Here is a 27,338-nt window from a genome sequence, read left to right on the forward strand (position 1 = left end):
AGCAAAGCCTGGCAAGCTAACCATGACATATTTGATATGTCAAACATAGTAACAACAAGTCTCACGATGGAGACATTACTGGGCTTGCTTAAGCAAATCGATGGACAACGGGGAGGACAGTGCTGTAGTTGTTGTTTTGGGCCATACCTGGTGATGCTTAGGGGGTTACTCCCAGCTCTGCCCTCAAGAAGTACTCCTGGTGGTGCTTAGGGACCACATGGAGTGCCGGAGATCAAACCTGGGTCAGCATCCACCTGCAAGGAAAGCGTCCTATCTGATGTACTGTTTATCCACCCCCCAAAGATTACTTTTTGAAGCAGAATAGTTTAGAGAAATAGGAGGGAGATCAGGGGCTTCTCCAAAGGGGCAAGAGCTGGAAGAGGGTTAATCTTTTGCCTATTGGGTGTCAGGTAACCTAGGAGTAACTGGCTTACACATCACTGATCTTTGTTTCTGTTTGCCTTGGCTGGTTTTGATCTAATCTGTGTTCAGATTTTCAGTCTGACTGACCCAAGTACAGGAAGCTTGCTGCTTGCCTTTTTTTTTTTAAATCAAATGTTTAATAAATTTTTAGTGAATGAATCATTAATATTGCTATGTTTTCATACCAAGGCACATATCTTCCATATAAATAGGATCTTTTCATGAATGTGTCCCATTATTTTTTATGTTTGGCCCCCCAGATATGCTTCACTCAACAGGAATATGCTTTACAATTTTAGATACTAAGGGCTGAAACATAAATTTGTGGCCGAGTTGGGTGTGCTACCTAGAGCAGAGCCTGATGGAGACTAGCAGGGTTGGAGTCAAGCAGCAAACAGCAGTGCTGTTTCCTTGGTGAAAATGATGTCAAGGAATGAGGGCTCCATCACTGGCCGTTCTTTCTTTCAGGTGTGCCTTGGAGTCTTTCGATTCAGCTGCTCCTCCTCAGAGGTCTGCCCGTGAGAGTGAGCCATGCCCTTCAATGCGCCTGACGTACGTGTCCGACTGGGAGAGCACGTCGCCCAACACAGTCACACCCCTGGGTCTTGAGGACCGCAAGGTGGGCAACGCTTTGGTCATTTTGAGCAAAACTGCCAGTTGTTAATGATAACTGGGTTGGACTCACACTGATATTCAGGCCTGAATATAATTTCTGTTGCTTTTTACCATTTTTTGGGGGTGGGGAGGGGGGGTGGGTGGGTAGAGGGTGGTTTGGTTTTTTCCAGGCTGTGCACTCAGGAATCACTCCTGGTGGTGCTCAGGGATGAGATGCTGGGGATTGAACCCGGGTTGACTGTGTATAAGACAAGTGCTCTATCTGCTACACTATCTCTCTGGCCCCTGTTGATTTTACCTTTAAAGTGTATATGTTTGTGTTTGTACGCATAGAGGTACAAACATTTAATTATCTGCTCTATAGTAGTTCTCATTGTGGTGGACGACAGCTGCGAATACACTGTAATGAAGTACATCAGACTAGGGCTTGCTGTGAGGATTCAGAAGGAGGTAACTAAAAATTACCTGGGGTGGTAATTCCAAATTGACTGAGTGGTGATGGGTCAGCAATGATTTATGAGAGGAATATATAGGAGGCCTAATTTGCAGGATAATTTAGAAACCAGTGGGGAAGGTCCAGAACTATAAAATACACAATGCATAGAGATTGCATATGAGGGATTGCAAGAGTTGTGTACTTAGGAAAGTGAAGAAATGCAGCTGTATTGCTGAGTAGTTTGCAGACTGGAACCGGGAACACTGACATGCTGTGTCGGTGTTCTTTTTTGTTTGCTTTTTTGGTCACATCTTGTAGTGCTCAGGGCTTATTCCTGGTACTATGCTCAGGAATCACTTCCATTGTGTATCAGGGGACCATTTGGGGTGCAGTGGATGAACCCAAGTTAGCTGTGTGCAGGGCAAGTACCTTGCCTGCTGTGCTATCTCTCTAGCCTCTGTGTCTGTGTTCTGAGAGTGCATTCCAGTAGCAGTAAGGATAGGAAGCATGGAGTGGGGTGGAGGCAGATTAGAATCAGGATATGACAGGGTGCTGCTATTATGGGTCAGGTGAGAGGCAGTGTGGGCTTGGACTCGGAATGGTGGTGGTTTGTGAGTTCAGAGAGCTTGGGCGTGAGGGACAAGAGCATTCGAGCATTTGGTGGCTGATAACTGTTCTGGCTGGCCCACGGTGACAAAGGGTAGAGGAATAGGGGAGTGGAGGAACAGGGCCCCAGGCTGGTTAGTAATCAGGGTCTGTTTATTTCTTCTCCTTCTCTTACAGCTTCATTCTCCTGCTTCTCTCTTACAATATAGTTACTTCTTCCTTCACAGCATAGTTATTTCTTCCCCAGCATAGTTAGATCTCTCTCTCTCCTCACTCCTTACAGCACAGTTATATAGAAATCATGAAGGGTGGGGGTACACATAGTTGGGGTTGAACATTGTCATAACAACAGAAAGATATCAAGCCACTCCTTCAGGGGAAGTTCTAGGAGATTAACTCAAGGACAAAATCTCATCTGAGGGTTCAGCACCCTAGATTATTAGGAGATCAGCTCAAGAGTAGGATCCCATCTAGGGAGTATTGCTTTCTCCTTTCATCAGCTAGTAATCCATTTAAACAATCATAGTAAATTTACTTCTTACTAGTATTTCTGGGCTGGAGCGATAGCACAGCGGGTAAGGCGTTTACCTTACATGCAGCCAACATGGCTGACCCGAATTCGATTCCTCCACCCCCTCAGAGAGCCCGGCAAGCTACCGAGAGTATCTCGCCCGCATGGCAAAGCCTGGCAAGCTACCCAGGATGTATTCTATATGCCAAACACAGTAACAAGTCTCACGATGTTACTGGGCCCGCTTGTGCAAATCGATGAACAGCGGGAGGACCGTGACCATGACTAATATTTCTAGTCAGTTTGTATAAACACAGTAAGAGAAATAAGTAGCTTAAAGGTTGGCTCTTCCTGGGTACATCTCGCTATATATCCCAGACTACAGTTCTCAGGCCAGGTTAGTCTTTCCTAAACCCATCAGGGTCCTTATTCAGTTACTTCTTTCTGGGTCATGACAGAGTTTGTTCCGTGACTGTGCTCTTAATTTATTATACTTATGGTGCTTAGCTTGTCTCTTTTCAATACAAGGGTTGCTTGTGGCTTGCCCTCATTCCATCCTTGTCCCTTGCTGGGACCTGCTTCTGGGAGGTGTTAAGCAGTAAGGGCAACCGAGGTTTAAGTCAGGTAAGTATGGATGCCCAGGAGTAAATATTATTTTGGAGTCAAGTAACTCCCATGTTACAAAAGCATAGCATCAACGTCATCCTGTGTCTATACAAAAGGACATTGCTAAATCACTCAAAAGCAATATAGGATTATTAGTGCCTGGTGGAATTGGGTATGCCTTAGAGCACTGTTGTGGGAATAATTCAATAAACCTATGCTCCCTTTGGAGAAGCAAGGACAAACCAATGGTATCCAACAGTGGTGGAGATGAAAGAGAAGTAGATCAGAGAGATTTATATAGGAAACACTAGATTTTAAAAAGAAAAACCTTTATGCTTGTCTTGCAAGTGTAACTTTTTTTTATGACTTATAACTTACAGCGATATAACCATTAAGTTCTAAATATATGATACCCTGTTAAACAAACCATCACTCCCATTTCCCTGAAAGTTGTCTTTTGATGATGTGGTTAGATACGGGGTTCCTGTGTTATTAGCATAGTGGTGATGACCTTTTCTCTTTTTGACACCTTATGAACTCCCCCAGCATATTTTTTTTTTCATCTGTAAGGAGAAAGCATGAGGGGTGTGTGTATGAGGACAGGGCTGCCACTAATAAGTCACAACTTAGTACATACATTCTCTTGTTGTCATTGATACTGATGACTGTCAAGATAATTTGGGTTTTGTTTTTCAGTATATTTTGTTTTTAAAACTTTGATCCAGGAATTCTTTCCAAACCACCTACCATGAATAATCAGTAAGGGTTAACAGTTCTTCTGAATTTGTATACTCAAGCTGCTCTGCCCTACAGAGCTGGAGATATCACCCCTAAGGTAGTACTGTCCTCCTGTTATTCATCGATTTGCTCGAGTGGGTCCAGTAACGTCTCCATCGTGAGACTTGTTGTTACTGTGTTTGGCATATCGAATACGTCATGGGTAGCTTGTCAGGCTTTGTTGTTCGAGCGAGATACTCTCAGTAGCTTGCCGTCTCTCCAAGAGGGGCGGAGGAATCGAACTCAGGTCTGCTGGGTCAGCCGTGTGCAAGGCAAATGCCCTACTGCTGTGCTATCACTCCAGCCCGCCCCTAAGGTGAATTATATAAATTTTCTTTGTATCATTTATATATATATTCATATAATTTTAAAAATATATTTTATAAAGAAATGAACATATCAATATTGATCAGCACCTACCTGCTTTTTTGTTTGTTTTTGGCCATACCCAGTGGTGCTCGGGTTTGCTCCCAGGAGTGCTTAGGAACTTGATGGTGCCATGATCAAACCTGGTCCTCCTGTATAAAAAACATGTGCTCAGCCTATTAAACTCTCTCTCTAGACTTCTTGAACTGTGGGTATGTAGTTGATAACAATGTGGAGATCATGAAAAATCTTAAAATTTGTTTCAAGTTTGATTTTGTTTTGGGGTCACACCCAGAGGTGCTCCAGACTTACTCCTGGTTCAGCACTCAGGGATCACTCCTGGTGAGCTCAGAGGACTGTACGGGAGGCCAGGGATCAAACTCAGGTCTGGTCAGTCACATGCAAGACAAGCACCATACCTGCTGTATTTATTCTCCCCCCCCCCCCAAATAGATTTCTTTGTGATGTATAATAAGTATATGTTACAACTGTATGCCTGGGGTTATGTAAGAATTTTTTTAGGCGAAAAGAGGTCATGAGTAATAAAAGTTTTAGAAGCCCTGGTCTAGAGCTACTACTTTTTATTTTATTTTATTTTATTTTATTTTATTTTATTTTTTATGAAGAACACAAAACTGTTAACTAGACAAAGGAAAAGACTTAGTGTACATTCAAAATTAGTCTTTTTCAGTGCATCTGCAATGGTATGGACAGTGGATGGAAGAGTTAGTGGACAGCTTTTTGTTGATTGCTAACATGTCAATATCATTTGAAAGTTCTTCTGTTCCCCATCATTTTCTTTTCTTTTTTAAATCAATTTAATTCCATTTTTTACCATCAGTTTATCTTCCCCAAATTCTTTAAATTTTACACAAAATTACTTCCTTTGGTCTTTTATCTATGTACATTTTTCAGAGATATATTGGCTTACATCTCCTTTAGTTTCCACATAATATTACTTATGCAAACTAAGGGGCAGGAGAGAGTGCCAGAGGTCAGGTGCTTGCCTTGCAGCCAACCCTGCTTTGATCCCCGGTACCACGTGTGGTCTCCTGAGCACTTCTAGGGTTTCATTTCTGGACAAAGAGCTGAGAGTCACCCAGTTGCACTGCACAGTATAGCCTCAAATGCTCTGTCCACAAAAGAAAAAAAATGAGTAAGTTTTCTAATTCTGATTCTGGTTTCACAGCTATAAAACTGCTTTTCTTTGTTTAAACTGAGTGTGTGTGTGTGTGTGTGTGTGTGTGTGTGTGTGTGTGTATGTGTTAATACCATGTAGATTTCTTTATGATGTTTGTTGAGATGATATCAGGGTTATTTGAATTTGCAATGCTCTAAACTGGAATTTTTTTTTTTTTTAATTAAGACTCAGAGTAACATCACCAGTGAGTTGAGCACCACATTTATTCGAGCTGGTCCAGTCCCATTGGAGGAACAGGGTGTGGAAAAATTCAGAGATGAAGTTTCATTTTCAAGTGGAGGACAAGGAGCCTTAGCACTGCCTCTCCAGAAGAATGAGGATGTGGACAAAGTGGGTGCCACTCCTCTCCTGAAGAGCCAATCTGAAGCTCTGAAACCTGCCTTGAGATTGAGGAAAACTCTTACCTTGGAAAGTGGAGCCAACTCTGAGATGGTTGCTGTGGGTGTGACCTCTGACCCCAGTGAAGAGGTCAACCAAGTGGTCCAGAGTAGAGCTGGCCTCGGCCACCCTGCAAGGCCAGGGCCAGCACATCCGACTCCATCACTGCCAGTGTCTGTGGAGGAAGGGCCAAAAAATAACGACTCATCAGCCGCCCACAATTTGCCAAGTGGCCAGACTCTTGATACCACGGCCCCTGGGAGTCACTGTCCCTCTCTGCTCAGCACGGTGGGGCCAGATGCTATACCTCAGAGGCAGGGTGTGCCCACTGAGGTCCCCGCACTTTCCACTCAGCATCCTGTCCCCACACTTCCTTTTGCCCTGAAGTATTTGGGTGCAGTTCCTTCTACTGGAAATGCTGCTCTGCCTCTGTGCCACGCCAGCAGCAGTGCTGTCTGTGGATTGCTGGGAAGCTGCCCCTACCCTCCCGTCACAGGGGAGCAGGTGCACAACTCAGTGGCCCTGGGGATCTGTCTTGGACAAAATGTCAGCTCTGGACTCCTGGGGTCCTCCTCCGTTTGTGACTTGTATTCTCATACCTTAGATCAGAATCTCCTAAGTACAGCAAACCATTTGCCCGTGCAGTCTGTTGGTGCAAATTATGCTGTTGAACGCTGGGATTCAGAAGTGATTTCGGAGTCTGGTAAGACACTTTTTTTTCTTTCTATTTTCGCTTACTGTTAACAATTTCCTCTGATCCTCCTCTTGTTTAAAAAAAAAAATTGAAATTTTCAGAAACTGCAACACTAGCTCCAACGAGTTATGAAAAAAAAATTGGAATTTGCAGAAACTGCAAAACTAGCTCCGAGGAGTTATGAGATACTAGTTGCTTTGAGTTTCTTGTATGTTTTTTCCTCTATCCTGAATTTTCAGATACAGGCTGCCATATAGTTCCCTGAAGTGATCTTAGAAAAATATGAAATATGCATGGATGAATGCTCCTGCTTGCTTTGCCCTGGGATGGGTTGAAAGACCGGGGGTGGCCAGCTTCAATCAGCTTCCTACAGAAGTCCTTGCCCTTTCAGTTTCCCATCAGTTTTTAGGAGTTTGGATTTTGAGGGCATGACAGATGCCTGCTTCCTTTCCTGTCCATGGGAAGGTGCCTATTCGTGGCTGAGAATCCTTTGACTGGGTGCTGTGCAAACCACTCCTGGTGCCATCTTCTGTCCTTTTTCTTCTCAAGGAAATTCTATCTCATGTAAGGATAGCTAAATAGTTGAGCCTTATGTTATAAGTTCTCAGTGTTCAGGGGCTATTCCTGATAGTAGATTTGAACCAGGATTAAATTGTTGCAGCTCCTTGCAGGGCAAGTACCTCACCTCCTAAACAGGGAGTTACACCCTGTTGCTTTTACATGTCAAGCCATTCCTATATAAATCAAGATAGAGTGAGTTTTCTTTTTATTAGTGAAACACCATGAGGTACAGTTGTAGACTTAGAAACATTCATGCTTGGGTTTCAGTTATACATTGATCAAGTACCCCTCCCTCCCCAGTGCCCATTCTCCACCACCAATGATCCCAGTAATCCTCCCACCCCCCCCCACTCCATCCCCCACCCCACGACGCCTTTGTGGCAGGGCATTCCTTTTTACTCTGTCTTTCCTTTAGGGTGTTGTGGTTTGCAAGAGATAGAGTGAGTCTTATTATAGCAATGTATAGTATCTGTTCGTCATAAATCATCCCTGGTAGAACAATTGTATGGTCACATGGTCATATGCAAAGAGAGCCTGCAACAAAATCAGTATCCATGTAGGGTGCAAACTTAGCAATTTAGGAAGAACAAATTGTCTTTGATCTACTATAAAGCAACTGATAAAATTTCAGCTAGCCATGCCCACGGCTGGACTCCATCTCAGGACAGGACAGTCCTCACTGAGATACAATCTGCTGAACATTCTGGTATGCAGATTTTGTGACTGAAATCTCCAGACCTTCTTAGGATCAGGATGTGCTATATCTTTGTACTTCCAGCCTCAGCGGTCATGTCCATACCCCAAAGCTGAAAGCCAGTTAAAAAAGCTACTCCAACCTTACTGTCCCGATAATACTAAATGCCCTGAACAAACATGATGACCTTTTAGTACCTGTATTGCAAACTGTAATGTACAAATGGGGAGAGAGAGAAAAAAGGTACCTGCCATAGAGGCAGGCTGGTGGGGGGTGGGGGGTGGGAGGGTTAGGAGATAGGGAAACGGGGGACATTGGTGGTGGGAAATGTATACTGGTGGAGGGATGAGTATTGGATCATTGACTGAAACCCAATCATGAACAGATTTGTAATTGTTTTTCTCACAGATATTCAATAAAAATTTTAGAAAAGCTGTAAACTAAAACTTCAGCGAGTATCATAAAAATAATACCCAATACAGTATCTTTTTCTCTTAAATTCATAAATAGTTCTATGGGCTAGAGCAATAGTACAGCAGATAGGCATTTCCCTTGCATGTGACTGATGTGGGTTCAATTTCTGGTACCTGAGAAGGTTCCCCAAACCAGCAAGGAGAGATCCCTGATCCCTGAGCGTAGAGCCAGGAGTGATCCCTGAACACTACAAGGTGAGGCCCCCAAACCAAATAAATAATACTGTGCTCAAAAACTAACATAATATACAAAATATTCTCAAATAATATACATATAATATTCTAATATAATACAAAATATTTGATGATAGTTAAAATTCAAAGATTATATAATATTACTGTAAGAATAATGTTCTGTTTAAAATTTTATGCATACACTTCATGTATTCTAGCATCATATTTAAGTTTCTTTATATACAGGTATACCTCTATCTAAACAGATAATCCGAAAGTTCCTTTTAGCTTACTGTGCTTATAGTTGGGTATTTGACACGACTCTTATTTTGGTTGTGTTTTGTTCTTATCCAGGGAAAGTTAGAGTGCCTGAAGAATTGAAGTTTCCTCATGCATGCTGTCTTGGCATTGCTTCACAGACTGTCCTCAGTTTGCTGAATCCCACTGACCGCTGGCTACAGGTCAGCATTGGGGTTCTCAGTGTTAGTATTAATAATGAAAAGGTAAGCTTTTTGTTGTTGTTGTTGTTTTTCTTTTAATCTCTTCTCCCTCTGACTTAGCTTTTAATTTCTTTTGTTTTGCTTTGGGCCACACTTGGCAGTGCTCAGGTCTTATTCCTACCTCTGTGCTCAGGAATCACTCCTGACGGTGCTCAGAAGATCATATGTGATGGTGGGGATCGAATAGTTTGGCAGAGTGCACATTGAGTGCCCTATACCCCTTAACTATTTCATTGATTCTAATTTAATTCTCCCCCCCCTTTTTACTAGCGCTTCCTTTTATGCTGGGGAATATCCGCCTCTACCCTCCAGGTTTCTTTGTGCCTTGTGTAATATCAAAAATGGCACCTTTTTCCTGGTCTCCCTTTTGTTCTTTGAATGTAAGAGATGAAAAGTCAATATTTTTTTTAATCACTTTATTTCATTATTATAATATCATATAAATGTGCTTTTAGTGCTACAATTTAAATCACATAAAGCCATGAATTTTTCGGATCCTGTTCAGTTTTGTAAATGTGATTGAATATAAGTTAATATAGAAACAAAACAAAACAAAACAAAAAAAACCAGAAAAAGCTGTCTTGGAGACCTGTGCTTCATTTACTAAGTGGAGTCTATTTTTTTTTTCTTTTTTTCCTTTTTAAAATTGAATCACTATGAGATACACAATTACAAAGTTGTTCATGATTGGGTTTCAGTCATACAATGTTCTAACACCCATCACTTCATCAGTGTACATTTCCCACCACTAGTGTCCTATTTCCCTCCCGCCCACCCCCAGCCTGCCTCTATGGCATGCATGGATCTTCTGTTTCTCTTTTATTTTAGTGGTGTTTTTTTTTAAACTAACGTATCTGATCATATTTTAATACAATCTTTTAAAAAAAAATTAAAAAACTTGGGATGACAATTTTAGCATTGCTCCTGGCCAGGTTTCTGAATTGATTTACACAGACTGAAGTTCTGTACTCTGTAAGTCTCCTTCCCTAATTGTGTGACCCTGTGAGCTTCAGTGAGTGTGGGGAGCAGGAAGTATGGGCAGCAGCTTCTGGCCTGAGACTGCTTACACTGCAGTGGAGGAATTTACCTCAGAGTTCCTAGTAATAGTTATAATAATGATCTTATTTACCTGGAAAAATGAAATCCTATTCTTTCTCTCTTCTTCTCCTAACCTTTCCTCTCTGCTCCCAAGATTAGATGAAAAGCAGGTGAGTGAAGGAGAGGAGTTTGGTTGGAAAGAGATGGATTCAGAACCTGTTTTAGGGGTATGCAGGGAATGTGATTGCCTCTGGGAGTGAAGTCAAAGGGATGGGTTTCATTGAGACTAAAGGGAGGCTGATTGGAGTGTGGAATCCGGAGACTAGTAGACTTGACAAGGACCTTGTCAATCAGTCTAAGCTGGTTGCACCCAGCATTGGTAGGTACTTGGGCCGTCTACTGAGCCCTTTTTAAGAAAAGTGATGGGGCAGATAACCAGTTGCTTTAAAATAGCCTGGAGACTTTAAGTTTCAACGTATCTTCATAAGTCTTTATCATTTGATTAATGGTAGTTTATAGGTAATGAATAAGACTTGGATATTTACAAAGAGGTTATTAGTGATAATTCTGGTGATTTGGAAAAGGGATTTTAAACTAGTTGATTCTATTTCTGGTTTTTCCATGTGGAGCCATTTCTTAACCATGTGGCTCTCTCTTTAAGGTGGATCTTTCCACACATCCTTGTTTAGTTTTCAAGAATAAAGCCATCATTCGACCTTATGCCACAGAAGACATGAAAATACTTTTCATACCGTGCAGTGCTGGAATTTTCAGATGTATATTCAGTGTTGCCTCTTGGCGGTTTTCAGCTGATGCTGACACAATAATGCAAGCAGAAGCCTTGGCAAGCAGAGTTGTTCTCACAGCTATTGCTGAGGCCCCCATGATAGAGGTAACTATTTAGACGAACTTGGTCATAGTTGGTGGTTTTAATGAAGTCTGTTTACCTTTGAAGTTATCTTTGGGAGAAAGTGAATTTGTAGGAAAATGTGCCACAGTTACTATCAAGATTTACCTAGGTTCTTCAATTCTTAATATTCCAACATTTAAAATGATTTTTGTTGTCTTATGCAGGTGTACTTGCTGTCTATCAAGCAGAATGACATTAAACAGTGTTTTCTGCTAAGTAATAATCCTGGGCACACAATAGAAGCTCACTTAGTAGTTGCAGAACTAATGATTCATATGGGAAGTGGAAATGATAAGATTTCTATAATTATGTGCTTTTAAATATTATGTTGCATTCCATACTCTGTAACAAAGCCAATGAATATAGTCTGCTATTTATTGTACATTGTTAAAGATTTCTATATTAAGTTTAGCCAAAAAGTCTTTTCTATGAGGTGTGGCTGCATAGACAACCTCAGAGAAAGAATTTAGTATTTGCTTTTGTGGAAAATAGCAGTTATAAATACTTGGGAAGGCATTGACTCTTTTACTTTTAATGCTGGCTGGCTGTGATGGCAGCCTGAATATAAGTTGGGGCATTAACATGCTCTTTCAATAACCATGCCTTGTGCTTGTTTTGCCTTTTTCATATCTAGGTGGAAACAGAAAAGAAAGATGGTCTTGATTTTGGCGACATAATATATGGAGGCTGGAAAGCTCTCCCGTTAAAACTTATAAACAAGACACATGCCTCTGTGCCAATTAGACTTCTAATTAATGCTGTAAGTATGCACATACAGTTAGAAGCCTTTTATGGCTCATATGCCTCTGAGATTGACACATTTAAAATTCTTGAGCGAGGGGCTGGAGAGATAGCACAGCGGGTAGGGTGTTTGCCTTGCACGCGGCTGACCCGGGTTCGATTCCCAGCATCCCATATGGTCCCCTGAGCACCGCCAGGAGTAACTCCTGAGTGCAGAATCAGGAGGAACCCCTGTGCATCGCCAGGTGTGACCCCAAAAGCAAAATAATAATAATAATAATAATAATAATAATAATAATAAACAAAATAAAATAAAAATAAAATTCTTGAGCGATAGCACATCAGGTAGGGCATTTGCCTTGCTCTCGGCTAACCCGGCAGACCCGGGCTCGATTCCTCCGCCCCTCTGGGAGAGCCCGGCAGGCTACTGAGAGTATCTCACCCTCACAGCAAGCTCCCTGTGACATATTCGATATGCCAAACACAGTAACAAGTATCACAATGGAGACGTTACTGGGCCCATTCGAACAAATTGGTGAACAACGGGAAGGCAGTGCTACAGACAGTGCTACAGTGCTAATCCTTTTGTTAGTAAATTTTCAGCAAATTTACACTGCAGCAGCATTTCTCTATTGGCATTTCAGAAACCGATAGTTCTCTTTCTTTTTGGGTCTTGGTGTTTGACCACACCTGGCAGTGCTCAGGGCTTACTCCTGGCTTTATGTTCAGGGATCACCATATGGGATGCTGGCGAGTGAATTCAGGTTGGCTGCATGCAAGACAGTCACTTTACCTGCTGTGCTGTCTCTCTAACCTTTGATACTTCTCTTTCGAACAGAATGCCTTAGCCTGGCGCTGCTTCACGTTGTCCAAGGATCCCATCCTTGCTTCTCTGAAAGCTGCTCCTTATGCTGATGTACTTGCCCAGCTGGCAACCCCTTCAGTCATCAACCTCATGATGCCTGCTAGTTCTGAGGGGCAGGTGAGTGGGGCAGATGCAACAACTGGTTTAGAATTTAAGGTTGTGGTTTTTTTTTTTCTTTTTGGGTCACACCCAGTGATGCTCAGGGGTTACTTCTGGCTCTGCACTCAGGAATCACTCCTGACGGTGCTTGGGGGACCATATGGGATGCTGGGGATCAAACCCGGGTCAGCTGCATGCAAAGCAAACTCTCTACCCACTGTACTATCACTCCGGACCCTAGAATTAAAGGTTCTGAATTAGATTTCCTTTCTGAGTATCTTAATCTTATATCTTTTTATTGATTGATTGATTGATTGATTCACCATGAGAGCAGTTAGAAATTTTTCAGTTTAAGTCTCAGTCATACAATGATGAAACACCCATCCTTTCAGCAGTGCACGTTTTCCACTACCAAAAACCCCAGAATACCCCCCATCTCACACCCTCTTCCTACCTGTGGGGCAGATGATTTCCACATTACTCTCTCTCTACTTTGATTACATTCAAGATTTTGACACCAGACCCACCATTATTATTTGGTATTTTACCCCAATACTCAAATCTGCTGAAAAGGCAACACTAGACATTTTTTTTCTGTTGCTGATTATGAATTGCATATGGTGTCTTGCAGCTGTGAAAGATGCCACACAATTTTGGAATTCTGAAGTTTTCATAATTAAATCTAGAGGATTTCTGCCCAATGCTGCTGGGTTCCGAGATTTGTTTCTGAGTCTCTGGGATCATGGCTATTAAGCAGCTCAATCAGTTGCCAGAGGGCTCGTTCATGGGCTGCGACTCCAGGTCTTTAGGGGTGGGGGTTGGGAGGTAGGAAAGGGCTGGCTCCACCTCCATCCCATGAGGCCCAGTGTTTCTCGTTACTGTGGTTCCCTACCTGGCTGTCCATAGGCCTCCAGAAGATGGTGGCGACCGAGCCGCCAGGGGGAATAGGCCAAGGCACAAAACCTGTTCCCACCTGGGGTGGTCTGTGGAAACCTAATGTGAAGTCCAGACATATTTGGCCCAAAAGCTACTGGGTTCTGAGATTTTTTTCTAAGTCTCTGGGATCATGGCCATTAAATAGCTCAATCAGTAGCCAGAGAGCTTTTCGTTTAATCTTATATCATTTTTTAAAAAATTTTATTGAATCAGAATCACCGTGAGATAGTTACAAGCTTTCACGTTTGGGTTACAATCACACAGTGATCAAACACCCATCCCTCCACCAGTGTACATTCCCACCACCAATATCCCCAGTATAGCCCCCTTTCCCACCCTTCCCCTGCCTCCATGGCAGACAGTATTCCCCATAATCTCTCTCTACTTTTGGGCATTATGGGATCTCGCCCACACGGCAGAGCCTGGCAAGCCACCCGTGATGTATTTGATATGCCAAACACAGTAACAACAAAATCTCCAATGGAGACGTTACTGGGCCCGCTCGAGCAAATCGACAATCAACGGGAGGGCCTTTACCTTTACCTTTATGGTTTGAAATGAACAAAAGTTTCCTCAAAAAAGAAATACAAATGGCCAAAAGGCACATGAGAAATTGCTCCACATCGCTAGCCATCAGGAATGTGCAAATCAAAACAACAATGAGATATCATTTCACTCCACAGAGACTGGCACACATTCAAAAGAACAAAAGCAACCAGTGCTGGCGTGGATGTGGGGGAAAAGGGACACTCTTTCACTGTTGGTGGGAATGCCCACTAGTCCAACATTTCTGGAAAACAATATGGACAGTCCTTCAAAAACTTGAAATTGAGCTTCCGTATGACCCCGCAATACCACTTCTTGGAATATATCCCGAGGATGCAAAAAAGCACAGTAGAAATAATCTTACATCTTAGTCTTTCTAATGCCAGTGTATATTAACTTTTTTTTTTTCTAATTTTTACAGGATCCAGAATCTCAGACAGTTTGGGTTCTTTTTCATAGTCCAAAGAAGCAGATTAGTTCTTCAGGTACCTTGTTTATGTTTGGGGTAAATTGTATTGCTCTATAGTTAAATGAACTACAAAATTGAGTAAATATTGTCAGTAAATGTAAATACTTGAGTAGTTTTTCAGATATTGATATTATTTGTGGGGGGTCCGGTCCATGTAAATGTGAATAATCCAAATAGGCTCCTCTGAGAACTTCTGGAAATTTTTTCTTGATTTGATCAAGATGTAGATGTTTTTCTTGTCTTTTTCTTCTCCATTCACTCCTCTTCTGTGATTTTATTTACTTATTTACTTTTGGATTGTGTTTCTTTTGAGATATTCTTTCAAAAAATTTTTTTTATTGAATCACTGTGAGATAGACCCTTATAAAGCTGTTTATGATTAGGTTTCAGCCATACATTGTTCCAACACCCATCCTTCTACCACAATACATTTCCCAGCAACAGTGTCCCAGTTTCCCTCACATAACCATAAACCCCACCTCGGTCGCCACCATCTTCCAGAGGCCTATGGACAGCCAGGTAGGGAACCACGGTGATAAGAAATGGGGCCTCATGGGATGGGGGTGGAGCCAGCCCTTTCCCACTCCCCCACCCGCACCCCTAAGAGACCCTGAGTCGCAGCCCATGAACAAGCCCTCTGGCTACTGATTGAGCCGCTTAATGGCCATGATCCCAGGCACTTTTCCTCTCTCTCTCTCTCTCTCTCTCTCTCTCTCTCTCTCTCGCTCTCCACCCCCCCCCCCCCGCCCCCTGTTTGGGGCGTTTTGTGGTTTGCAATACAGATACTGAAAGTTTATCAGGAATATCCCTTTACCTACTTTTAGCGCTCAGTTCTTATCCAACATGATCATTTCCAGCTATTACTGTCCTACTGTTCCCTTCTCTATCTTACCTACCCTCTGCCCCACACACACTTGTGGTTAATTCCAACTGTTGACCAGTCCTTTGTTTTCCCTGGCTGTGGATATTAGTCTTCATATATATGTATATATATGTGTATGTGTGTATAGATAAGTAGATATTATATATAATGTATTTATATTATGTATTTATATTTTGTATACTATAAGTAAATGGGACTGGAGCCATAGTACAGCGGGTAGGGCATTTGTCTCACACGTGGCTGACCTGGGTTCGATTCCTAGCATCCCTTATGGGCTGGAGCGATAGCACAGCGGGTAGGGCGTTCGCCTTACAAGCGGCCAACATGGCCGACCCGAGTTCGATTCCTCCGCCCCTCTCGGAGAGCCCGGCAAGCTACCGAGAGTATTGGATATGCCAGACACAGTAACAACAAAGTCTCCAATGGAGACGTTACTGGGCCCGCTCGAGCAAATCGACGATCAACGGGAGGGCCTTTACCTTTACCTTATAAGTAAATGCAGTCATTCTATATCTGTCGCTCTCTTGACTCACTCAACATGATACTCTCCTATACTCATCCATTTATAGTCAAATTTCATTACTTCATTTTTCCTAACAGTTGCATAGTATTCCACTACGTAGATGTGCCATATTTTCTTTATCCCTTTGTCTGTTGTTGAGCACTCAGGTTGTTTCCAGTACTAGCTATGGTGAATAGTGCTGTAATGAACATAGGATTGTAGATAGTGTTTCTGCTGTTTTTTTTTTTGGGGGGGGGGGAGTCCCTAGGGCTTATTCCCAGAAGTGGTATTGCTGGGTCAAATAAGAACTCAGTTTCTAATTTTTGAGGAATGTCCATATTGTTTGCCAGAAAGGCTGAACCAGTCGGCATTCCCACCAACAATGAAAGAGAATCCCTTTTTTCCCCACATCCGCGCCAGCACTGAATACTCTTGTTCTTTTGGATGTGTGTCAGTCACTGTGGTATGAGATGATATCTCATTGTTGTTTTGATTTGCATCTCCCTGATGATAGTGATGAAGAGCATTTTTTCATGTGCCTTTTGGCCATTCTAATTTCATCTCTGAGAAAGTTTCTGTTCATTTCATTGCCCCATTTTCTGATGGGGTTGGATGATTTTTTCTTGTAGAATTCAACCATTACCTTGTATATCTATGATATTAACCCCTTAGCAGAAGGGTGTTGGTTGAATACCTTTTCCCATTCCGTAGGCTATTTTTGTATTCTGGTCACTAGTTTTTTTTTTAATTTTTTTAATTTTATAAGTTAGTTCACAATATTTGATTACATTTAATATTCAAACAAACACCAATCCCACCACCATTACACCTTCCCACCACCAAATTCGGGATGTTTCCATCCCAAGCCCCAATCTCTCCCAAAACACAACCGAAATAATATATTTCGTATTGTCTGTTATGAAGAACTGCTGACCATGCTTACAAAAAAGTGTTCATATAGGAAACAGTGTGAAGATTGTTCTACTTTGGCAGGAGCCATTAAGACATTCTACAGGATATCAATAACACGTTGTTAAAGTTTGGGTGATGTGAGCTTTGGTATATCTATCTGAAAATATGTATATATGCATACATACATACATATATATATACACACACATATATATTTTCCTCTATGATTTGTTGCCCATTATCTGAACCCCACCATATGCTGTGGTAATTATGGGAGAATGGGTAGAGAGTGTCTTATGATGTATTACGCTGTCTAAGAATATGTTCATTTATATGTGAGGCTCTGCCTGAGCGTGTGGGGAGCGGCCTTGAGTATGGTAGTGGCTGGGTTGTGGAGGTTTTTGGCTGCTGGAGCTGGGTCCCTTGGGGCAGGTAGAGCTCTCACCCGTCCTCCTCTGGGGCGCCCAGAGTGGAACAGCCTGACGCAGAGTTTGGTGACATGACTATAGGGGCCTCATGTTATGCTCCCTCCCGGGAGAAGTAGCCGTGTGATCTGGATGGTGGCTGATGACAAGATTATCTGGCCTCACTATTTCTTTTGAGTTGTAGAAGCTTCTTGGTTTAAAGTTGTCCCATTTGTTTATCTTTGCTTCCACTTGCTTGGTCAGTGCATTTCATCTTTGAAGATAGCTTTAGCTATCAATATTGTGGAGGGGTTTTGCCTACCCTTTCTTCCATGTGCCTTCTGAATTCTGTTCCGATGTTGAGGTCTTTAATCCATTTTGATCTGACTTTTGTGCATGGTCTTAGATAGAGGTTTGAGCTCATTTTTTTTTGCATGTAGCTGTTCTGTGAATAAAAAAAAATCATCTTGATGGCCAGAGAGAGTGTCGGGGATAAGGCGTTTGCCTTGCATATGGCAGTCCCAGTTTGAATCCCCAGTGTAGCCAGAGAACACTACTGAGCTCAGTGTGATAAAAGCCCCTGAGGACTGTGGGTGTGGCCCCCAGCCCAAGTAAATACGTTAGAAAATCTTTCTAAAATTTTCTTGTGATTTCTTGGTCATAGTATTAGGACACTAAGGAAATTTAGAATTAAATAACTTGTATTTGTACTAAAAGAATGCATTTCTGTAGAGGTTCTGGACTCAGCCGAGGAATTCCTGGCAAGTGTTGATATAGAAGTTGATAGCCCAAACCCAACACCAGTCATTAAAAGTGTTGCTCTTCGAGCAAGAACCGGAATAGCTAGGATACATGCTCCAAAAGACCTACAGGTACCTCAACTCTTTGCCATTATATTGTATTCTGGTTGATTTCATTCTAATCCTGACACTGTTCTAAAGACCCGGTTTACTCTATCCTCCAGACTATGCATTTGTTTGCCAGTGTGACTTCTTCAACAAAACAGCACTTACCTTTGAAAAATGCTGGAAATATTGGTGTTTCCTTAGATATCAAGGTAAGGATTTGTGTCAGGGTGCTGTACCAAGCCTTTTCTTGGTATCTGCTCACCTACTGTGTGAAAGTATTGTAGGGAGCTGAGAAAGCATCTGGTTAAGTGCTTTCAGAGCTGGTTGCTGTGTTAGGATAAAATGGTGAGAAGTGGTAACTTTGACAGCTAGCAAACAGAACTAAATTCTACTTTGGTTCCTGAAAGATTTGTATGTGTGATGTTGGGTGGACATGGACGAGAGTGAACCACACAGGTAGACATTAATCTGAGGATGGAAGAGAAGGTAACGAAGATGGCACTTTGGGATGAGGTGGATGTAAGTTTGATATGGAAGAGGAAGGAGGAACAGTGCCCAACAAGAGAGCAAGACAAGGTAGAGCATTTGTTGACAGGTGGGAGGAATGGTAAGGGGGGAGGAGGGTGGCAGAAAGCTATCAGTAAATAGGAAAAGCACATAAGAAAGCAAATGAGTAAAAACTATATTGTATAAGTCATCATACAGTTAAAATTATATAAATATTTAGATCTCAGATCAAGGAAGTGACTTTTCAGTGGATCCAGAGAAGCTCTTCCTTAAACCTGGAGAAGAATATGATGTTCTAGTTTCGTTTACTCCTAAGGACCCCAAACCCTGTGAGGAAAGGTAATAACATGTTTTCACTCATCTATCAAGTCACTCTGTTAGATGCCCTTGAAATCACAGTAAATCCTTTACTTAGACTCATCTAATAAAGGGGATAGCTGTTTAACCTCTTTAGTTTAGCCTCAGTTTTGCTTTTTTCTTATAAAAATACCTTAAACCACCTATTAAGAAGTTTAGAAATCCTTGTTTGCAAATAATTTCTGACACAAGTAATAATGACGACTTTAATTTTCTGAGTGTTTCCTTTCCAATGACACCACTGGTTAAGTAGGTGTTCATTTAAGATCCTTCTCCTTTTCCTTCTTGCTTCAGGCCTGTGGTAAATCACAAGTCAATCCTCCATTGGTCAGAGCACCCCTGTCATGACTAGTTGAGTTTGGGTCCTACACCTGAGAAGTTCACTCTCCTGACTCAGTGGTTATGGAAGGTTAGGGAATGCCTTTGTATACTCATGCTTTGTGACCATCAGAGAAGCATTGTCCTGCACACATGCCGATACTTATACCTCTGAAGCCCTCCTGCAACTTGACTGGCTCTATTCCTTCACTGAGATGCTTTCCTTAGTGCTCCTCACGTTTCCCATCAGCACTGCTTACTGGTCTTCCTGTAGCCCATGAACTCCTTTTTCTGCCATGGAGCTGGCTTTCTGACCTGCCCTTTCCTCCCCTGTCTTCTCCTCTTGACTAGAAGCTCTGAGCAGGGAACAGCATCATAACCTCCATACCTAGTTTCATGTCTCGGATAAATAATGCATATTGAGAAATAATTGCCTGAAGACTTGCATTCTGGGGTTTCAGTTTACATTGTTTTCTCTGTTAGGGTCCTAAAGATATTTGTGCAACCCTTTGGACCTCAGTATGAAGTAGCCTTGAAAGGGGAAGTAGTGTCTTTGGGAACCAACCCTCCGACATCAGAACCGGGCTGTTCAGTTGTTCCATCCATTTTATCCAACAAGCAGTTTCTGACTTGGGGAGGTGTCCCTCTTGGTATAACACAGTGAGTATATCCCTAACTCTGCACAGGAACATGTCACTGTTACCTCCATTATGTTCATTATAACCACAACATAATTTCTATCCTAACCTTTAAGTTTTTAATGACAATTTTCACCTCTGTTTAAAAAGCAATGGAGGGTCTGAGCGATAGTACAGTGAGTACTTGCCTTGCAAGTGCCCTACCTGCGTTTGATCCCCGATATCTCAAATGGTCCCTGGAGAACTGCCAGGAGTGATCCCTGAGCAGAGAACCAGGAGGAAGCCCTGAGCACAGTTGGGTGTTCGTGCTTTGCCCCCAAATAAAAAGAGAAAAAGTTGTGAATTTTTTTTTAAAGTTTCTGATGAATTCGATGCTAATTACAAAAATTTGGTAATTAATAATATTTGCATTTCTTTTCTAGTATATAGGAGGAAGAAATAATGTATTCTTTTTAGGAGTTTACTAGTTAGTTGGTGAATGCGAAGAGTATTAGTATAAGAGTTCTGATAGAGACTGTATTTTCTGCACAGAAAGTAGTAAGGGTTTAAGGTGCCTTATATATTCCAGTATGAAGAGTGCTAAACTCACCCTCTAACCTTTGGAATTTATCTCTCCAAGTCCCCATCCTACTTTTTTAGATTTTATCCATCTGCTTAACCATTTATATAGTCTTCTGTATAAATGGTAGGGCGAGAGCGATAGCACAGCGGTAGGGCGTTTGCCTTGCACGCAGCCAACATGGCCGACCCGAGTTCGATTCCTCCGCCCCTCTCGGAGAGCCCGGCAAGCTACCGAGAGTATCTCGCCTGCATGGCAGAGCCTGGCAAGCTCCCCGTGACGTATTCGGTATGCCAAACACAGTAACAACAAAGTCTCCAATGGAGACATTACTGGGTCCGCTCGAGCAAATCGACGAACAACGGGAGGACCTTTACCTTTTTATTAGCTCTGAGTAGGGTTTAAAGGGCTGTAGTAGGAAATGCCTCATATGGAAAGTGAGGCAGAGTCACCATAACAGTAGCCCCTGGAGGGTCTCTTGTAGCCTGTACACTTCCTTATACTCAGATCAGGGCATGGACCCGGGGCTTCCTCATGATGCTGTCTCAGAGATCAGGGCACACTCTCATTGCAGAGCAAGCATGGCCATTCCCAGTAGACTCAGGAGAGGTGTTAAGGAAAGAAAAGCATGATCTACTGGGTGGTAGAGGAAAAGAACTTCACATCATCCCTAAATTATTCCTGATAGAATTCCCCACCTTGTGTTTCTGCTTATAATAAATGACTAATACAACTATTCTTAAGATTGACCTGCTCCACTGAGGCCATGCCAGACTGAAAGCTCATAGCTCATCTAAGACAAACTAGTGCTAAACTTACTTTGTTTTTAAATTAAAAATTGTATTCATGAAGGTAATAATTAGGGGCATTGTCGAGTATGCTGTCATGCTTTTAAACTTGGCAGTGGGCATTCTTTTTAGACTTTTAGATTGGACAGGGGCCTAGCACAGTCTGTAAGTGAGGGACCTCCAGGCTACCTCTTTTCATTTCTTGCCTCCATTTCCCTCTGGAGGCTCTTGGACATCCTTCTTGTCTAGCAGATGTATGCAGGGAACGAACATGAAGTCTGTCAGATTACTCCTGGAGGGACTTGGAGACCAAATGGGGTGCCAGGCATTGGCCTTGGGTTGGCTACATGTAAGGCAAGCACCTTACCCTGTACTGTTGCTTAGGCCCAAGTCTTAAGCCTGCCAGGAGTGGGAAGAGTCATATCTAAGCTCCCTAGAAAGCACATGCAATCAGTCTTTCTCTGGACATTACAGCTGGGTTTGACTGGCTTTACTTGTTATATGTGTGGTAATGTTTATGGAGGGAACCCCCATATAAAATACATCATTGTTTCTAGGCTTCAGAAACTGACTTTAAGAAATAATTCTGCCTCTGAGACCCAGCATTTACGATTGGTGATTAGAGGACAAGATCAAGACTGCTTCCAGGTTTGTAGGTCTCTAGAATACTTATATTTGCAAACCGTTTTTATCTTACTCGTCTTTGAAGAGCTTGTGTTAATGGTCAGGGTGTGTGTGTGTGTGTGTGTGTGTGTGTGTGTGTGTGTGTGTGTGTGTTCCTGCTCTGGTTTATTCAGTAATTATTTTTATATTGTAGCTCCAACACACTTTTGGTTCTGAAGAGCGATTGACCAGTAACTGTGAGATCAGAATTCGTCCAAAGGAAGACATTAATATTTCTGTGTTATTTACACCTACTCGATTATCCTGTATGCTGGCTAAACTGGAAATTAAGAATCTTGGGATTCGATCTCAACCAGGCATTAAGTTTACAGTAAGATAATTTTACTGCTTTCTTTTTCCTTTTTTTTACCTCCCATAGAGTTAATGATATATCATAACTATTGATTTAATAGTGGCAAATTATATACACACTACTTCTTTTGTCAGTCAAAACATGTGATTATCTAGATTACAAGCTAGTTAGGAAATCACTATATATTTTATAGAAGTGTCATCTTATAAAAGCAGGCATCATTGCATTCCTGTGGGTAACAAGTCTCTTCTAATGCTTTTTAAGATTCATTTTAGTTAGAGAATTTTGAAATGTACCCATTTTACTCATTGTTTTTGTTTTAACTTCACTTGCCATACCCTTTAGTTTTATCACATTTGGTCTTAGTTTTCTCATTTCTGAGAACATTTTTTTTGTATCTGTATCATCGAATGAATGTTCATTTATTCATATAGAATATGAATATCGATATGAATATGAACACGAATATCATTGAATGTTAGTTCTTCCTGCACTAACATACTCCTCAGAGATTTGGGCCCTACGAAAACAGGACGAGAACGCTATTCAGATATCCCAAAGAGGAATCGAAAGAGCTATGCTTGGAGTATCACACTTCACTCAAGTGAGAGAAGGAATCTGGTGTTCCGACCTCCGTCGATGATCAAGAATCAGGGACACTGTCTCGTTTGCCAAGTTGTCGAAAATCAGATGGGCCAAACACAAAATGCAATTTAGAGATGACCACTGGACTAGAACTGTTACCTACTGGATTCCACAGGATGTCAAAAGGACATATGGCTGCCCACCTACGAGATGGTCAGACTTTTTCGTCAAAACCTAAACAAAAGGATTGAGACTCTTCGGTGTTCCTGGAGCGAGCAGATGCCATTGGGCTACACTGGGACTCAACAGGGACGAATGGACGACTGGCGCCCGCTCAAGCAAATCAGATATCAACGGGATGACAAGTGACAAATGACAAGTATCATCATTTCTTTGAGCTGCATCCTGGTGTCCCTAAAATCTATCTGAGTGTTCCTGGAGCTGGTTGGTGCTGGGAGCACCTTCAGGATGATTGGTTTTCTTCAGTTTGGTGGGCTCTTGTGCCACTTCCTCACTATACTCCGGTGAATCTTTGTAGCTCACTCCTGTGAGAGTGCTCTGAGTATTTGACTCAGCCCCTGAGACAATGAGGGATAGCCCTGGATTGAGGCCTTCCATGTAAGATTGGTGTCTTCATTGTGAGGCTGAAGAAACAGAAGTCTCAGGTTCAGTATTTGATTAGGGGACAGTGAAAGAAGGGCTCTCTTCACGCCCTTAAGGTCTCTTAATCAGCTGGGCTGGAGAAACCTCAGGCAGGAGGCTGGCAAATGGGACAGGGGTGGGACTAAGATGCTGTTATTCTGAGCTGCATTCTTTTGAAAAAAATTTTTTTAACTTTATTTAAACACTGCGGTTTACAAAATAGATCATAATACTGTTGTTTGAGACATTCAGTGTTCCAGCACCAATCCCACCACCATGGTGACCTTCCCTCCACCAGTATCTCTAGTTTCCCATCCACCTGTCAAGCCTTTTCCCTTATTGGGAAAAAACAATTAATTTTATATTGCTTGTTACAGCAAAATGGAATCATCAAAAAATCACTTGATCACTTGACATCCCGTTACTCATCGATTTGCTCAAGTGGGCACCAGTAACGACTCCATTTGTCCCTGTCGCGTGCTAGTGTAGCCCAATGGTGTCTGCTTATTCTAGGAACATGAAGAGCCTCAAACTGATCATTCAGTGTCTTGATAAAGAAGTCTGACCATCTTGTAGGTGGGTGGCCACACGGTCTTTTGACATCCCATGGAATCCAGTCGATAATGGCCCTAGTCCAGCAGTTGACTCCAAATCTCATTTGGTGTCCAGCCCATCTGATTTTTGACGCCTTGGCAAATGAGACAGCGTCCCTGATTCTTGATTGTCGATGGAGGTCGGAACTCCGGATTCTTTCTCTCATTTGAATGAAGCAATTTACTCCAAGCATAGCTCTTTCGATTCCTCTTTGGGAGACCGGAATAGTGTTCTCATCCTGCTTTCGTAGGGCCCCGGTCTCTGAGGTGTATGTTAATGAAGGAAGAACAGTGGAATCGAAGAGATCAAAAAATACTAAAAGAAAATTTGTGAAAATTTTTAGATCTCACAATGTTGTTATTAAAATCATTGAGGATTTACTGAGATATTTGTTACTAATTGAACCTTCTGTGTCACTGGTTTTGCTTATTGAGCTTCGTGGTCTTCTACGCAGCTTTCCCATATAACTTCCTACACTCCTACATGACTGTCCCTGTTGTGAAATTTGGAGGTTTGTGCATATGTGACTATGTGCTAGAGCAGCTGTAGAACTGGGATGATTTGGCAGCGTGGCATCTCATCAAAAATGGGATATGAAGCAGTGAGGCTAGGTTTTTTATATACCAGAGGATGTGGGGTGTGGGAGGGGCTGCTGGGACTTAGGAAAGCGGGTACTTGGCCTACCCCCCATCCTGAGAAAACCCCAGTGTTCTAAGCCCAGCGATGAATCTGTCTGGGAGTTTCATTAGCTTGTCTCTTCTGAGTAAATTACATTCTTTCAGTTCTGGGGATTTTTTTATTGGACACTCTTTGCAGGACACAAAATGAGTGTTTCTATGTTTTGCTTCTTCCCTACCTAACCTGTTTTATTTTTTTTAAAGACGTTTAAGTCATTTTTATGGATGTATTCAGAGCATGGTAAAATATGCACGGTAGCACTGTCCTCCCGTTGTTCATCGTTTTGGTCAAGTGGGCACCAGTAACATCTCTATTGTGAAACTTGTTGTTACTGTTTTTGGCATATCGAGTATTATACAGGGAGCTTGCTCGCCAGGCACTGCTGTGCGGGCGGGATACTCTCGGTTGCTTGCCAGGCTCTCCGAGAGGGACGGAGGAATCAAACCCAGGTCGGCCATGTGCAAGGCAAATACCCTACCCACTGTGCTATCGTGAAAATTCATTGAGAAGGGTGCTGTCAGGTAAAGTGAGATAGAAATGAAACCTGCTACATAAAAGCTAAACTTTGGGACCAGAACTAATAGTATAGTGGGTAAAACACTTGATTTGCCTGTGGCCAACCAGGGTTCATCCTATATGGACATCCGATGTGGTCCCCTAAGCCCCACCAGGAGGGAGCCCTGAGCACCACCAGGTATGGCTCAAAAACAACATTTTTTTCAGACCCTCAGGAGTATGTTTTGATGAATTTAAGGTTTACCAGTCAAGAATTTTTTTTTAATTTGGAGCGATAGCACAGCGGGTCGGGCGTTTGCCTTACAAGTGGCCAACATGGCCGACCTGAGTTCGATTCCTCCGCCCCTCTCGGAGAGCCTGGCAAGCTACCGAGAGTATTCGATATGTCAAACACAGTAACAACAAAGTCTCCAATGGAGACGTTACTGGGCCCGCTCGAGCAAATCGACGATCAACGGGAGGGCCTTTACCTTTACCTTATTAGTGAATCACCGTGAGGTACATTTACAGACTTACAAACTTCCATGCTTGTGTTTCAGTCATACAATGGTCTAGTACCCATCCCTCCACCAGTGTCCATTTTCCACCACCAATGGTCCCAGCATCCCTTTCAGCACCCCTGCCCGTCCCCTTCACCCCACCCCACCTCTGTGGCAGCACTGTTTACAATAGCCAGAATCTGGAAAAAACCCGAGTACCCAAGAACAGATGACTGGTTTAAAAAACTTTGGTGCATCTACACAATGGAAATCTATGCTGCTGTTCGAAAAGATGGAATCATGAAATTTGCATCTAGGTCTGCCAGCCAAGATTTTGAGGCTATTTTTGTTTCTGGAGAAGTCCTAATTAAGTCACAGTTTTGAGCCATGCCAAAACTGATATCCTAATGAGAGAGATCAGTACTTTAGTGGAAGTTGTAATGTGGTAGGTGGTTCCCTGTCTTTTCTCAGATAGGTTGACTGAGGACCCAAGTCAACAATTGTGTATGACTTTCATCTCACAAAAAGGCTTGATTTAATAATGATATGTCTGTGAAATTAGCTTATTGGGTCAGTACCAGTACACTGTTCTCCAGGGATGAGATGTCTTCATACTCACCCTGCATTTGTCATGTCAGCCTCTGATCTGAAATGCTGCTGCTGCTTGCCAGTTCATCTTCTTGTTTTAGTCTGAAGAACCAATGAAGTGCTTTGTAATTCATATACTATAAAGGATGATAGGCCTGCAATCAAAACATATTTATTGCATGCTGTTTCAGCAATGTACTCATTCACTGTGGATAATTGTGTCCATTTTGGAAACAACTCTGGAACTCATGTCCTTCTCTCCATTTTATACACCTAGATACTGAGGCCTAGAGAAATGCCTACCCTGGTCACATGCCTTCAGTGCCAGGAATTGGTGCAGGCATATTTGTATCCAGGCATCTGACTATAATTCCACTGTGATTTGTTTAGGCAGTAGCTGGTAGTTCTCACCAGAGGCAGAGAGCTTTGGAAACTTTGTGAGGCATTTTTGATTTTCAGAATTGTGGGCAGGAAAGGGGGTGTGACTGGTCTGTAGTGAGTAGAGACTGGGATTGTGGCTACTGAAGATGACCCCCCAAGAGAACCACACGAAATGTCCTTAATGCCAAGGTCCATAGGAAGTATTGGTTTTTCCTGAAATTTTTCTTGAAATTTTGGATATATTAGTATTAATTAGATCTCTTCATTCTTTTTCTGAAATCTGCTTATTAGTTATATATGATTATTAGACTTAAGCAAAGTAGATAAGTAGATAATACTTATGTCACTTGAAATTTAGCAGAGCTCACTTTTAATGAGTGAGCATTAGAGCATTTGTGGGTGCTTTATATTTGATGCCCTTTATTAATTTGTATCAAAAGGCAAGCCAACACATTTATGAGGAACCAGCATTTAATTTTCAAGGTATTTGGATTAAGCACATAATAAACTTAAATACGTCATTGATGTCTTCTAGTTTGTGAAAGGATTCTTTGGGACCTATGT

At 42.2% G+C, this 27,338-nt stretch overlaps 1 protein-coding gene across 1 annotated transcript in view; it reads left to right on the forward strand.

Moving 5' to 3' along the window:
* The window catches only part of CEP192 (centrosomal protein 192), a 108,296-nt gene that overhangs the window by 40,530 nt on the left and 40,428 nt on the right, over positions 1 to 27,338 (forward strand). Inside the window, exons 17-29 of the mRNA XM_056126924.1 lie at positions 892 to 1,042; positions 5,713 to 6,622; positions 8,870 to 9,018; positions 10,715 to 10,945; positions 11,598 to 11,723; positions 12,543 to 12,686; positions 14,572 to 14,635; positions 18,053 to 18,192; positions 18,285 to 18,377; positions 18,896 to 19,014; positions 19,834 to 20,010; positions 21,893 to 21,983; positions 22,153 to 22,329. Of these exons, the coding sequence (XP_055982899.1) occupies positions 892 to 1,042; positions 5,713 to 6,622; positions 8,870 to 9,018; positions 10,715 to 10,945; positions 11,598 to 11,723; positions 12,543 to 12,686; positions 14,572 to 14,635; positions 18,053 to 18,192; positions 18,285 to 18,377; positions 18,896 to 19,014; positions 19,834 to 20,010; positions 21,893 to 21,983; positions 22,153 to 22,329 (2,572 nt within the window). The remainder of the gene's footprint in view (positions 1 to 891; positions 1,043 to 5,712; positions 6,623 to 8,869; positions 9,019 to 10,714; positions 10,946 to 11,597; positions 11,724 to 12,542; positions 12,687 to 14,571; positions 14,636 to 18,052; positions 18,193 to 18,284; positions 18,378 to 18,895; positions 19,015 to 19,833; positions 20,011 to 21,892; positions 21,984 to 22,152; positions 22,330 to 27,338) is intronic.

Source organism: Sorex fumeus, unplaced genomic scaffold (assembly GCF_029834395.1).
Source record: "Sorex fumeus unplaced genomic scaffold, SorFum_2.1 ptg000063l, whole genome shotgun sequence".
In the NCBI taxonomy this organism is placed as follows: domain Eukaryota; kingdom Metazoa; phylum Chordata; class Mammalia; order Eulipotyphla; family Soricidae; genus Sorex; species Sorex fumeus.